We start from the raw sequence: 13,472 nt of genomic DNA on the forward strand, positions 1-13,472 counted from the left end.
TGTTTCCAAGTGTGATCTTTGCTATAAAAATCTTGAAGGTTTTTCAGTAGTGATCAGAATTTCCAACAATTTTCAATTTATTTACTGCTTCTATCATATATTTTTCTTCGTACGTATTTTATATATACTTCATCCGATTTTGTTTTCTTTAATGATGTTAGAAGCATGCATGTGAATATAATTAGAAGATTTGGAACACGCGATGCATGAAAAAATATAAAAATGAAATAATTTTTCTTTTGTAATTTTAAATGGAAGTTACTAATTTTTTAAATTGAAATGTTACGATACAAAATAAAATTTAAAGAAAAATANCAATTTAAAGCGTCTCAACATTAGTATAGGCTTTTGATTTAGAAAACATCACTTGAGAGAAAATTTCGAAGCGTGAAACTGTACTTTAAAAATGGAAATGGTAACTTCAACCTATGAATAAATCCTCACTTTTCTGCTTTGGAAAATTTTTAAACTTAATTGTGTACAAAAGACGAGGGGAGTACGTATAGATTTAGACGTATACATGAAATGATATGAATATTTACCAAATTAAAATTTCCAACATTGCATCCGTTTAATTAAGTCCTAGATTTGTGTATATATGGTTTGTTTTGAGACAGGAGACATATGAAATGCATTACCGATGATTTAACTAATTTGAAGTGGCAGTTCATTTACTGGGCAATTAACCAAATACGTTGTTGGTTTAGGAGTGAGAAAAAAATATCGAATTTTCGGTATATCTAAATTATCGTATTGAAAAATACTGAATTTAATTACAGAAACTTTTGGTACGGTATGATATCGATACTGAAATTTTCGGTACAATAACAGTATTAAATTTAAAAAATTTTGATATATACCAAAATAATGTATATAAACTAAAAAATATATAATATTTTTAAATAAAAAGTTAAAATTTTAAAATATATAACTATTTTTTGAGTATAAAATTGTATTTATCAACATCGTATTGAAATTTTGGTATACTACAATATTTCGATACAATAGATACAATAATTATATATATTGAAAATTTCGATGTATGTGATATAATATAATATAAATATTTTTAATATTATAATTTCGATGTAATAAATATTTTTCGGTGCAATGTGGAACAGTATAGTACCACTAATCCGATTTGAATGTATCTTTTTGTGGGAAAATACTGGACACACATATATACATATATCAATATTAGTTACTATGCACACGCGATACGCGTGTACAATCTTTTTTATTATTATCGATGGACTAAAGTGAAATTTGACAAATTATGGAGGGACTAAATTGATATTTAAATTGTTGAAATAAAAATAAATAAAAATAAAAGTGTGTGTTGNTATATATAATTGTTTTTTTCACCACACATTGGTCAAGAGAAACAATGGCAGAACTCGCAGATGATGTCAGAGATGTGGTACAGCGTACTGTTCAGTAGCAAACTACAAGACTTTCACCACTTGCCAAAATTATAATTTTTACAGATTATTATCAATAATTCAATTTCCACAAGGTCACGAATAACCTAATTTAATTTTTGAAACAGAAATATTTAATTATTACCTAATTAGTGAATTAAATTAAATGCATTTAAAACTTCAACACTGTGTGTCAGGGGGGTGAGAATGGACCACTGCTTGGTGGCATTTCATTCACCAGACCCAAAGTATTTAACTTTTATCTTTTCAGACAAAAAAACACACGTATCTTACATAAATTGTCTCACACTCACTGCGCCTACTTTCTTTAACTATTCTTGATTTATTTTCTGTTCTTTGCTTACTCACTACATAGTGTCTTGGATCATACATATCGAGGCCTTTTCGGCTGTTTTTGTTAAATGTCTTAGATCTACTTAATAAAGTTTTAACTTTTAAAATTTGCATATGTAGATTTAATAATCATCTTTCATTTGAGCTAATTTTTAGAGTTGAATTATCAAATTTCAATTTTAACTTTATATCTTCTAGATTTTGGTAATTTTTTTAAAATTTTCTTGGTCTTTTTCTTTGCATTTATTTGATCAATTGACTCGATCTATTTTCTATAAAGAGTTTACATCTCTGTGGTGATAGATAGATATCCATCCTCTAGTTGTTTTCTCCATTAGCATTGTGATTCATATGCGATCCGTTTTTTTTCTGTTAATCATCTCCTCTATTTTTGAATGTTTTCTGCAACTTGTTTCTTGGTCATTGATGTACATTTGTGAATTGTGGCTTCTAGTTCAGTGATGTCTGCAGTAGTTATAATCTGGTAATTTTGAGTATTTGATTCGTCCATTTCTACGATGAGCTGCATATGTGCTCGATATTTTTGCTACCAAATTTGAGCTTTCCCATCAGTTGTTTCGGTTTATATTCACTGTATTACAATTCATTATAAAAAAAAAAGTGGAACATGGTTGTAGTGAAAAAAACATTATACATAACATTATGGAATGCAATTCATGATGTTCAAATCTTCCAGGTTCTGATGCCAACATAGAAATCGTACCCCAAGTACTGAAAAATCTGCTCTACTTCAAATCTATTGTCAATATGTACTGTAATGGTTCAAAGAAAGCTTCTTGAAATGACAGTAGCATGTAGAGACCACCCAGCTTCTTCTTGATCAGGTTGCTTGATCAATTCCATGGGAAATAAAATAATCCGGAAAAACCGAATTCGTTGTTTCTGTGTTCAAGGACAAGCCCCCAAAAACAATTGGGTCCTTCAACATTTTGTTAGAATTTCAGGGCCGGTTTTCGTGATGAGAATAGTATGTTCAAATTGTGCTGCAGCGCTGCCATCTGCTGTTAAGGTAGTCCATTTGTCTGGCCACGTTATGCAATCTGTTGTTCCCAACGTAAGAATCGGTTCTGCAGCAACAAATCATGGAGTTCATTTCCAAAAACGCTCGGAAAAAAAAAAAATATCCACGATGAAATCCATTGGCAAACTTCAGTACGTTCTTCAGGAAACAAGAGTGCCTTCTTAATTAATTCAAATAATACAAAAAAATACCACACTCACCGATTGTAAATGTTTGTCCTTCAACCATGTTGCCCGGCTTGTCATTACCTATTATAGAAATTGAATATACAAAAACGGATAACTAGGCCATCAGGAATAAAAGGAAAACATAGAGATGGGCTAATGAAATAAGCAAGCAAACTTGCTGAAAGAGGGATACATTAACAAGGCATTAATTCGGACTTTCATGTTGTAAACACTCAAATAAATAAGAAGCTACATCATTGCAAGCTCAGTTTTTAATGGATGCATCAACTTTTACTGTGTATCAACACTAGCTTGATTGATTTGCTGAAGGTTATGTGATCCAACCTTAGAGCAAATATGCATGGGTGCCATCTTTAGCGGGAATGAACGATACTTATCCAAAGTTCAGACTTCTCAATCTTGAAGGATATTTTTATTAATCATATTGAATTTCTTCCATCTGAATTCATTATTGTCTAATTGATAAGCAAGTTAAATGACAACTTTCAATGAATTGCTCACGTTGGTGAAATATGAGCGGTTCAGAGTGAAAAATTTTCCCAACGCCATGTCCAACAAACCGGTCCACCACGCCATAGCCATATTTTTCAGCATGCTCACTGAGGAAACAAACAATAGCAAACAAGAGCTTGAGAACCCAAAAGTAGCATTCAATGAAAATAGTCGTGCATCATTAGTTTAAAGCAAAGTAAAATTGTTTGGCAAAGTCTATTCCGACTAAGTGCAAGGCCAATCATGATTGACGTATCCTAAGACCTCTTGAAGTACCAACTTTTTTCGGTGTGCTTTTGGTCCGAAAAGAAAAAAAGAAAAATGGGCCGCCCAACTAGCACTGATGCACTAAATCCCACCAAATAAGCATGAAAAGGTAGCCTCAAGTACCTGATCATCTGCCCAATAATCTTGAAAGGGGCACCGTGCTTGCAAACATCTATAGCTCTATGCATGCATTCTTCTGTCACCTGACATCAAATAGGAATGTAAATCAGGAGCTCGTTTTATTGTAACAATTATATAATTACTTAGTCACCAAAACTAAAGGACAGAAGCATCATAAAAGACTTTTTGGAACAATATAAAAAGAAAGTTACCTTTACAAGTTGTTTCATTGCATCATTCACGTTACCGCACAAAAAGGTCTTGGATGTATCTCCATGATAACCCTGGAAAGAACAGAAATTAATAGGAAATAAATCAATTAAGAACAAAGACTTGAATGCATATAGTCGTCCAGAAAGTTTCTTGTAATAAGAAAATAAATATTATGTATTGTAACATTTCAATTTAGAGGGAAAGTAGACAATGGTATTATGCCAGTTTTTAATAATAAAAAACATACATTTAAGTAGACCGTTACATCAATATTTATTATATCACCATCCTGCATAACAAATAAATTTTTTAGTCGCAAAAAATTGAATATCCGCAGGTAGAGGATGTCAAACAAACCACATAAAACCTGTAATTGGCGAGAATCGGGTATTCCATGACACATACACTCATTAACTGAAGTGCAAACGCTCTTTGGAAAGCCCCCGTATCCTAGAGGTGAAGGATAGGCACCCGCATCAATGATCATTTTGTGAACAGCTATATCAATTTCATTGGTGTTTATTGATGGCTGAAATGAAATTTGATGATAAGTAAATTTCCTTGAACAGGAATACGTACAACTTCCATCATGTACATATACGATCGTAGGAATCTATTCAAAAAATAAGTTTCTTTTCACTAATTCTGTCATACTACGAGCTTTTCGAGTCAAACCAGATGAAATTTGGATAAAATGTTCCAATTATCCTAAATAATTTAAATATGTTGGTCTTTTTGATATTCAAATAACTTGTGCTAGAAAGTCTGGAAACCAAAAAAAAACATGTCATGAGAATTCTCACCCGTACTAATGATCCAGCGTAGTCCAGCACCCGAGCAGCAAGTTCACATGCAGCCTTCATGCGAGCAATTCCTTCAGGATCATGAATTTGATGTTCACTGGAAATTTCTGGCAACAATTTTGAACTAACATAAGGAGGCTTTGGAATATTATCAGGCACAGAAAGTCTAGGATATATTTTTCCACGCCTCAAAGCAGGTCTTCTATCAGATTTTGATGATGTTTGAAGCTCACGTTGCCTATGCATCAGTAGAAAATGAAATTTAATATTTTGTAACAATTCACCATTATCACACTCTCTTTAAAATCTACATGGAAACACACTGGAAAGGAACATGTTTTGCGAAAAGATGTAGACCGCGGAAACAATTTATCAATCATACGGAAGTTGGAAGGTAGCAGAGAAAATTTCTATTCATGCCGCTCAAAACAGAAAATTCACCTTGAGAAAAAGCACATCAAAGATGGTACTTTAGAAAGCAAAAAAAAAATCAGAATTCAGCCTATACTTTATTTTGCTGACAACATTGATAAATAATCGAACTAATCCGCATGAACCAAAATAGAAACCTACAGATGCATACTTTACCTCCTAATTCTGATTGCCTCCTCCAAACCAGATATCCTTTTTGATTCAATTACAAGCCGCTTGGTTAATTTTGAACCTTCATGTCCTGTCAAAAAATGTATCCAAGAAAATTGGAGGCGAATAAGGTCACAAGAAAACACTTTTCGCGGACACAATGGGCTATTTTACCCATAAAAACATCAAATCGTATTTCTTCCAGCATTTATGCATCATCCCAATACACCAAATTCACCCATTTAAACTTTGGCTCACCGTCACTTCATAATTCTTAAGAGAAATGAATTCAAGATCCCAAGATAGTAACATTCTACTTCTCGATCAAGCCACCACCCCCAACCCCCCGCGCGTATCATAGAAAAACCACTTCAAATTCCCAGTAGTATGTAACTGCACACAGACAAGGTAGAAAGAAGGGACGTACTAGAGAAACGTAAAGTTCGACTGTAGGAGATTGGGGAGCCCATGAAAAGAGTGGAAGACCCTGAAAAATTGGCGTCGCCATTGAATGAGAGTTGTAGAGCGGCAGCTGTGCCAAGTGAAAATGAAGTATTTGCAGACGCCATTCCTATGTTAGCTCGTTCATTAGCGTTCGATGACAATTTCCAAGGGATAATGAGAAAAAAATATTTTATTAGTAAATTTCTTAACATTCTGGGCTTGCTATTCACAACCCAAACTTTGCCCTCAAATTTGCCCAAACATCGCAGTACGAATCAATTATTTAGGCCCAATCCATAGGACAAAATTTTGCCCAATTATCTCATTACAAGTCTACTCTTTTGGGCCACCACAGGCCCAAAATCTAAACCACAACAAATTTTTTTTTATTTATTTAATAGAATCAAAATCGTTAGTTGAGAAGAGGGATCAGTGTTAAAGAGTCGGGTGGCTTTTCAGTGTGAAGCTAAGTGTATGAATGAATGAATAAATATATAATAGCAGTGGCCGTTTGAAGAAGTCCAGAGATTAGGGGAAACTGATGGCCGCGTTACATGTTCAGTGACACAAGTGAATTTAATTATAATCAGCATTAGTGTCCTTTAGCACGCTATACTTCCATGTATATTAATTTTTTTTATATTAAAAATAATTTTTTTTTTTGTAAAAATTTAGAGATTATATTAAAACTAATAACTTTAAAAAATGGTTTTTAGAACAACTTTTCATAATCATTTAAAAATTCAAAAACATAAATAAAAATATATTTATTAGGGTATAGAAGTAATAGATGAGATCTTGTGAGACAGCTCTCCGACTTAATCCAATCATAAAAGTATAATTTTTTTGTTATGAAAAAAATTTCTTGCAATAGATGTTATTCTCATGCAATTGTTATGTAGACTTATTTATGTAAGATGGTTCGACTATGTTCATATTTTTTCAGTAAAAAAATATGATAATTCGAGTGAAAAACATTAAATTTTATGAAAACCTATTCGTTTGTGAATGTGAGTATTTTGGTTAATAATGAAAAAAACACCATGACAACATAGCTACTTTAAGTCGGTCCACGTTAATAATACAGGGTAGATATAATATAATATAATACTATAAAAAATCATATAATAAATTTTATAAGATGAAATGTCGAGACAAGGGGGAGCCATGGCCATATCAAACCACGAGACCTTCACGTGTGACCTGACTTTATTTCTGACTGTAGTCTGTACAACACCTAATTAATTTTAATTCTCATATCACTACAAAAACAGACTTAGATTATCGTGTAATTTTTATTTAATTATTTTTAATTAATCTCTATGTCTTCCGTGATTATCGAAGTTGAATTTTTTGTTATATATCTTCATTCCGTATATACGGCACTTAAATATTTTATGTAATATTTCATAGCAGCTGAGTCGAATATAATTATGTGAAAATATGACAAGTTTTAAATTTGATTTATTCTTTATTTTATTAAATAATTTCTTTATATTCTCCTATCTCCGGGAGAGAATAACATGGGGCCGCTAAAAGTTTAAGCATGGGAGGAGCACGAGAGGAAGCAAGTGGGTTGCTTTGTTTTTTCTAATTAAAAAAATTAGATAAAAAACAGATTTTTTATTAAAAATGTACGAACAAACCTGCACAATGAATATTATATATTAATGTGGACAAATTTTTAAATTGGTCACACCCTAGAAACCTCTGTTCCTTGGGTTCATAACCACTCAATAAATAATAATAATAATAATAATAATAATAATATACGTTGGAGCCATTTGTGGGACTTTGACTGTTGATATATAATTAAATGTGTTAATAAAATTAAATCAACAATAATAGCATCCCCAATTTTAATAACAGCTAGGAACAAATTAATAAATGTAGAGGGATTTAACCTCAAATATATATATATTTTTAAGCGCAAATTGTGGTAATTATGCTATAAAATAAAAATTAATTATGAAAAAGGCCACGATGATTATTTTACGTAATTATTATTGTCGAATCAAACTCATTCCTGTAAATTAATAATATAGAGTTAAAACTTAAATGTAGAAAAAAATTGTAAAAATAGTACTCATAGTAGAATAGATCCAATTAATCCCATAGTTGTAACATTATCATCAACATATATTAACGTATGACAGTTCATTATAAAACTATAGAGATATCATCAACTTGTATTACCTTATTCAAATAAAAAATGACTTTTACTTAGATTATTAATAATTAGTATTCTTATCGTGTTATAATAATAACAATAATACCTAAATGGGAAAGGTTAAGGTGTGGGGTAAGGTTTCCGCAAGTGAGGTGGGGGGGCCTCTTTAAGAACCTAAAAGGCCACCACAGTTGCCTCTTTAATCGACCAATGCACACATAGATCTCCCCCCCTATAAGAACCCCACTTCTTCCATCAAAAATTTCAAGAATTTTCTCCGTTTTTTCGCAAGAAGAAGAGTTTATCTGATTCTGCGTTGATTTAGATCAGAAGGAAATTAAAGGGTCTTTTTCAATCATCATAAAATGAACATGACGATGAAGAGTAACAGCAAGAGGGGCATTTCGAGTAGGGGGCTTGGAAGAGTGCTTAGGGAGCAAAGGGCTAAGCTCTACATTATCAGGAGATGTGTGGTTATGCTTCTTTGTTACCATGATTGAACTTTAATTGCTCGCTCATCCATCCCTTTTTCTTTTCTATTTTCTTTTGTTTGCACGATTTTTTCCTTGTTTTTTTTTCCTGGCTTCGTTAGAGTGTACATATGTGCGGCGGGTGGCCAGTGTTAGCCTAGATCTTGACAATTTTGTACTGTTTTTGCCTTTCATGTGGCTTCTTGTATAAATCCGGTAGCTTGAATTGGAATGGTGATTATTATCATTTAATTTTGTGTTTTCTCCCCCTTGAAGTCATTCTGTTTTTTTCTCCGATGCTCCTTTAATTTCTTATCAAGAGCGTATAAATTACTGCTAAAAATTTATAAGTAGTCCATTTTGTGTTAATAATTATTATGTGTACAAACGATTAAAGCATAACTTTAGAATATAATAACGAACGAATATTTAATGTAAATACAAACTCAAATTCTCTACAGTAAATAATGTAAACATGTACAAGCTCAATTTTTCAATATCTACACTAACATTATATTGTCCAACAACTCTTAAGTTTGCTTATGGACTTTACGCAAAATATTTCGTACAATGAAAATATCATTTCATGTGTTTTTAACTCAACGCTTTAGATGAATTTCTAAAAACATATTTGTATCTATGTACATAAACATAATGTTTTATGTACCCTACTTAAATGTTTTCAGGTATTTTTCTTTGCATTAAAGCCAACTGGGGGATTCTTTTTTCTCACAAGTCAAAACCAAATATTAATTTTATGATTGCACAATTAATTCAAACACATATCTCAGCCAGTCAAACTATACATCCAATCGACAACTCGTAACTACTCCAAGGGCACCGGGCATTAGTAATATCAAATCCTTTATAAATCAACAAGATATTAATAATAACTCTTTGAAAATAATTGAAATTTTAGAGGATAATTATATATATTTTNTATATGAGTCGTATAAACGTGTCCATTTTTGTTCATCAAATTTATTAGTTTTCAGCAATTATTGGGTTGCCTAAAGTTCAAAACCAGTTTACTTATGCCTAAGATAATCTTGTTTATTTTGCTTGTCGTTAACCTAACAGCATACTGTTAAATTATAACCATTAACAATTTAATTGAATCTCTTAAAAAGATAAGCGAATTACTATATGTGGTGATGTCTCGGGAAGAGAGGGTCATCCTTAGAGTCGGGCAGAATAAGAAAGACCGGGAAGCCAATGGAGGCCGAGTCAAGAAACGGCTCGGGTGAAGAAAATGCTCTTATATAAACAATATCTGGATATGCAACAGTTAGGGAAACTAATTAGACCAGTATATATAAAAACAAACTGGGGCCTCCAGCTTAGCATGAGCGGTATAAGAAGACGGAGACAATATATCAGAGATATGTCTGTGTCCTCATATCATGACCACTATCCAAGCATCTCGGGATATATATCAATTTTGGGCCCACATGTATGGATCACTCTGCCTCGAAATCATTAGTATGTCAGTCAATGCATGTAGGGATGATGTAACAAGACTGGAAACAATATGAGTTGTCAATAGTGATAGTGTCAGGCAGGCAGAGAATGGACAATCGTTTGATCATGAGGAGTAGATGAGCACTGAAAACAAGGTCCTTAGTACCTTTTCCTCTATAAATAATCGGGTTCGCTCGATCATTTAAGACATTCACTTAACATTTTTCACAAGCACTCATTATATACTCTCTATATAGCAGTTTCCTCTGCGTGAATACTTGACTGATTAGAACATGGGCGTTGCTTTCCTATCGCTATTTGCTTTCCCAGCATACTCATCCCATGATCCATCTAACTGGTTTCAAGCACTCCCAAGAAAGAAATTAAACATAACTTTTTACCCGGACATATCATATATATTTTGAAATTAAATCTTTGGTCAAGCTTCGTGGGTCAAGTGATTTTAATTATGACCTTTTTGAAATCCTAAAAGAGTGGGTCTCATGTGAGACCGTCTCACGGATCTTAATCTGTGAGACGGATCAACCCTACCCGTATTCACAATAAAAAGTAATATTCTTAGCATAAAAAATAATACTTTTTCATGGATGACCTAAATAAGAGATCCGTCTCACAAATACGACCCGTGAGATCGTATCACACAAGTTTTTGCCAAGATATGTATGGTATTACTCAATGTCTGATATAGCATAAACTTAATTATTTCAAATTTATTTTATAATATATTGTGATTGTAATATTTTGCACTTTTCGCTTTGTACCATATATCCCTGATTCAAATTGAATATTATATATATTCTGTGAACATTATTTTCATTTTCTCTTATCACTTAAAATATAATTAAATGTCTTTTTTTCCCATCACAATGTCACGTGCTAAGAGAAATCACGGGACCTTTTGTTGCCAGAAGTTCTATTTATTTCTATTAACTTTCAAATGTTTCATACTTTATCAAATTCACGTGACGATGCCACATGAAAAAGTGCATCGCAACTGGAAAATCTTCTAAATGTTGCACAAATATCTCTTTCTTGTCCATTCTTTGTTGGTTTCTTTTGAATGCAAAAATATTTCAAACAAGATAAATAGTTATCACTATTTCCAACGGATTACAACTTACAAGATATGTCGATATATTAAGGTCCAAATGAAATAAAATTAAAATTAAATGGGTCGTCGATGGGAAAAATCCTGAGTTTTAGAGTTCAAATGATAGATTATAGATTTTATATATATTTTGATCTCATGAGCTCGATTCCGTTAATTCGTACTACTTTTTAACTTTAACCTTGAACAAATTAAAACGAAATTACAAATTGGTATGTAGAAATAAAATTAACACCCCAAATAAATATTTTGGCGAGTAGGGTAGAAAGCGTCAGCCATGATGAGGATCGGATGTATAAAAAATCCAAAAAGAAATCTCCTTGTCCCCCACATGATACTGTTCCAACAAAAGTGTTAAACGATGAGAGGATTTTTCAAGTCCATATATGTAACTCTCATGAATTATATCCAAGTGGAACAATAACATACCCCTCAACCACTTTTTTTTTACAAGTTATAGTTATTTTTCATCGAAGTGCTGAAGTGATATTGGACACACTGAAAATATCCAATACAACGACAACATTTTTCGTTGTCATGTCATCATTCAGGTAGAAAATGAATAAAAAAATTTTACAAGTTAGTGTAATAAAATTATAAAACTGTGCATTGACTGATAGTATAAGAAAAATAAAAAATTTAACTTACAGAACCAAAAATGTTATTTTCCTTGAAAGAAAATATTTAGGATTAAATTTCGAAAAACAATATCAATTTGGCTTAATTCTAAATTAACAAAAAAACCTCTTGTCTTAATGTATATTTTGACTAATTAATAAGGATTTGAATTAGTGATCATGTACTTTCGCTGCGTATAGTAAATAGCCAAACACAAAGGTGATGAGTCCATATCGCAGCCTTATCTTCTCACTCTCTTCACCTTTTCTACCACTGCTTAACTTGCATTGTCTTCAATTCGCCACCAAACAAGAATAATTGCTACCACCAGCTTTCATGCCTGCATGAATTAAATTAGGAACTTTTACTACACAAATTTTTATTCAAATTTCTATATATTTTGTCGCTGCAAATTAAATAATCCAAATACATCTGTGTGTCGTTCGATTACCGAGCAATAATTTTATCTAATATTGTTGTTTGTACGTTTTAATTAAACGGCTGAAGCTGCATATATTATTTTGTCAACCTCGCACAAGCTAAGGTCTACTTCATAAATTTTTTTAAAAAATATACATAAACTTATTTTATAATTACTGTATCCAGATTAATCTTATCACTCGTGTACTAAAATCCTGTATCCATACCAAGTGCCCTTTATTCTGTGGTTCAGAACCCAAGAAAACACATCTGTACTTTCAGAATTTCTGGGGTAGGAGTTAAAATTATGAAACACATTCCAACAAAATCACATGCATGATGCATGCAACTGTATCAATCGTTTGTATATTTCTATATTCGCTCAAATAAATATTGCATGTATATGCATATCAAATATGGCTTCTTAAATAAAAATGTTATAGTGCAAGTATAATTTTTCTTTCGTCGATAGTTTTCATTTAATATAGACCTAATTTACACTATAACCTAGAACGGTTGTTAAAAAATAATAAAAAGAAGAAGAATGGATTGGCTGTTAATCTATACTGTCATTCAATGAACTGAATTTTGGATCCCGAAATAATTTTCAGGCCTGGCCCATATATAGTCTCTATTTGGCCCATCAATGAACGAAGTATGTTGGGTTCGAGAAATTAGACAACCTTAACGACCTGTAAGAGTCTCCAGGTTCGTGAATTAACCCCCCGTCTCACAAAGCTAATATTCAATAGGATCCCCCGGCCCTATTCGACAGCACCAGTTGTACATGTAAACTTAAAGAGATGTATCGTAACTTAGGAGATCTATTATTTCAAAAGGCTTGTTTAGTATAATATTTCTGATTTTGTAAACTATTCTTTTTAGTTTTAATTATGTTCAATATGATACATTTATAACATAATCTCGCATGCCAATGAATATTAGAATTCACAGGTCGACTGGCTAGTTAGGGTGATCGGCCTCGATATAGTTTCGAAAATCGAAATATCCAAACAAAAAAATTTGTCAATCATTAGCATAACTATAAATAAGAAAATGTTCCAAATCAAATAAATATGATGTGATGCAATCAATGAAATTTGTTGCATCTCATTTACGTTCATTCATATTATTATTATATTATTATTATTAGTTTTCTATTTACTCGGTGTATATATTTTTATTTTCTAATATACTTTTTTCATTTAAAAATAGTGTGCGTGTGTGTCCTCAAATTAATTATAATTATAATTATAAACCTATCAATGAATTGGAAAA

At 31.9% G+C, this 13,472-nt stretch overlaps 2 protein-coding genes across 2 annotated transcripts; one reads left to right on the plus strand and one right to left on the minus strand.

Moving 5' to 3' along the window:
* Nucleotides 1-2,407: 2,407 nt before the first annotated feature.
* LOC140967706 (methionine aminopeptidase 1B, chloroplastic) lies at nucleotides 2,408-6,087 on the minus strand. Its single transcript, XM_073428412.1, has 10 exons — nucleotides 5,910-6,087; nucleotides 5,489-5,573; nucleotides 4,901-5,138; nucleotides 4,465-4,626; nucleotides 4,345-4,386; nucleotides 4,097-4,168; nucleotides 3,888-3,967; nucleotides 3,507-3,604; nucleotides 3,018-3,065; nucleotides 2,408-2,863 (listed from the first exon to the last, which is right to left on the minus strand). Exons 1-10 carry the CDS (start codon nucleotides 6,049-6,051, stop codon nucleotides 2,718-2,720), a joined length of 1,113 nt encoding a protein of 370 aa, XP_073284513.1. The 5' UTR covers nucleotides 6,052-6,087; the 3' UTR covers nucleotides 2,408-2,717.
* A 2,232-nt stretch (nucleotides 6,088-8,319) lies between these two features.
* Nucleotides 8,320-8,823, plus strand: LOC140967663 (small polypeptide DEVIL 4-like). The gene has a single exon (XM_073428354.1). It carries the CDS (start codon nucleotides 8,462-8,464, stop codon nucleotides 8,594-8,596), a length of 135 nt encoding a protein of 44 aa, XP_073284455.1. The 5' UTR covers nucleotides 8,320-8,461; the 3' UTR covers nucleotides 8,597-8,823.
* The last annotated feature ends 4,649 nt before the right edge of the window (nucleotides 8,824-13,472 follow it).

Source organism: Primulina huaijiensis, unplaced genomic scaffold (assembly GCF_012295235.1).
Source record: "Primulina huaijiensis isolate GDHJ02 unplaced genomic scaffold, ASM1229523v2 scaffold26229_ERROPOS72855+, whole genome shotgun sequence".
Lineage (NCBI taxonomy): Eukaryota > Viridiplantae > Streptophyta > Magnoliopsida > Lamiales > Gesneriaceae > Primulina > Primulina huaijiensis.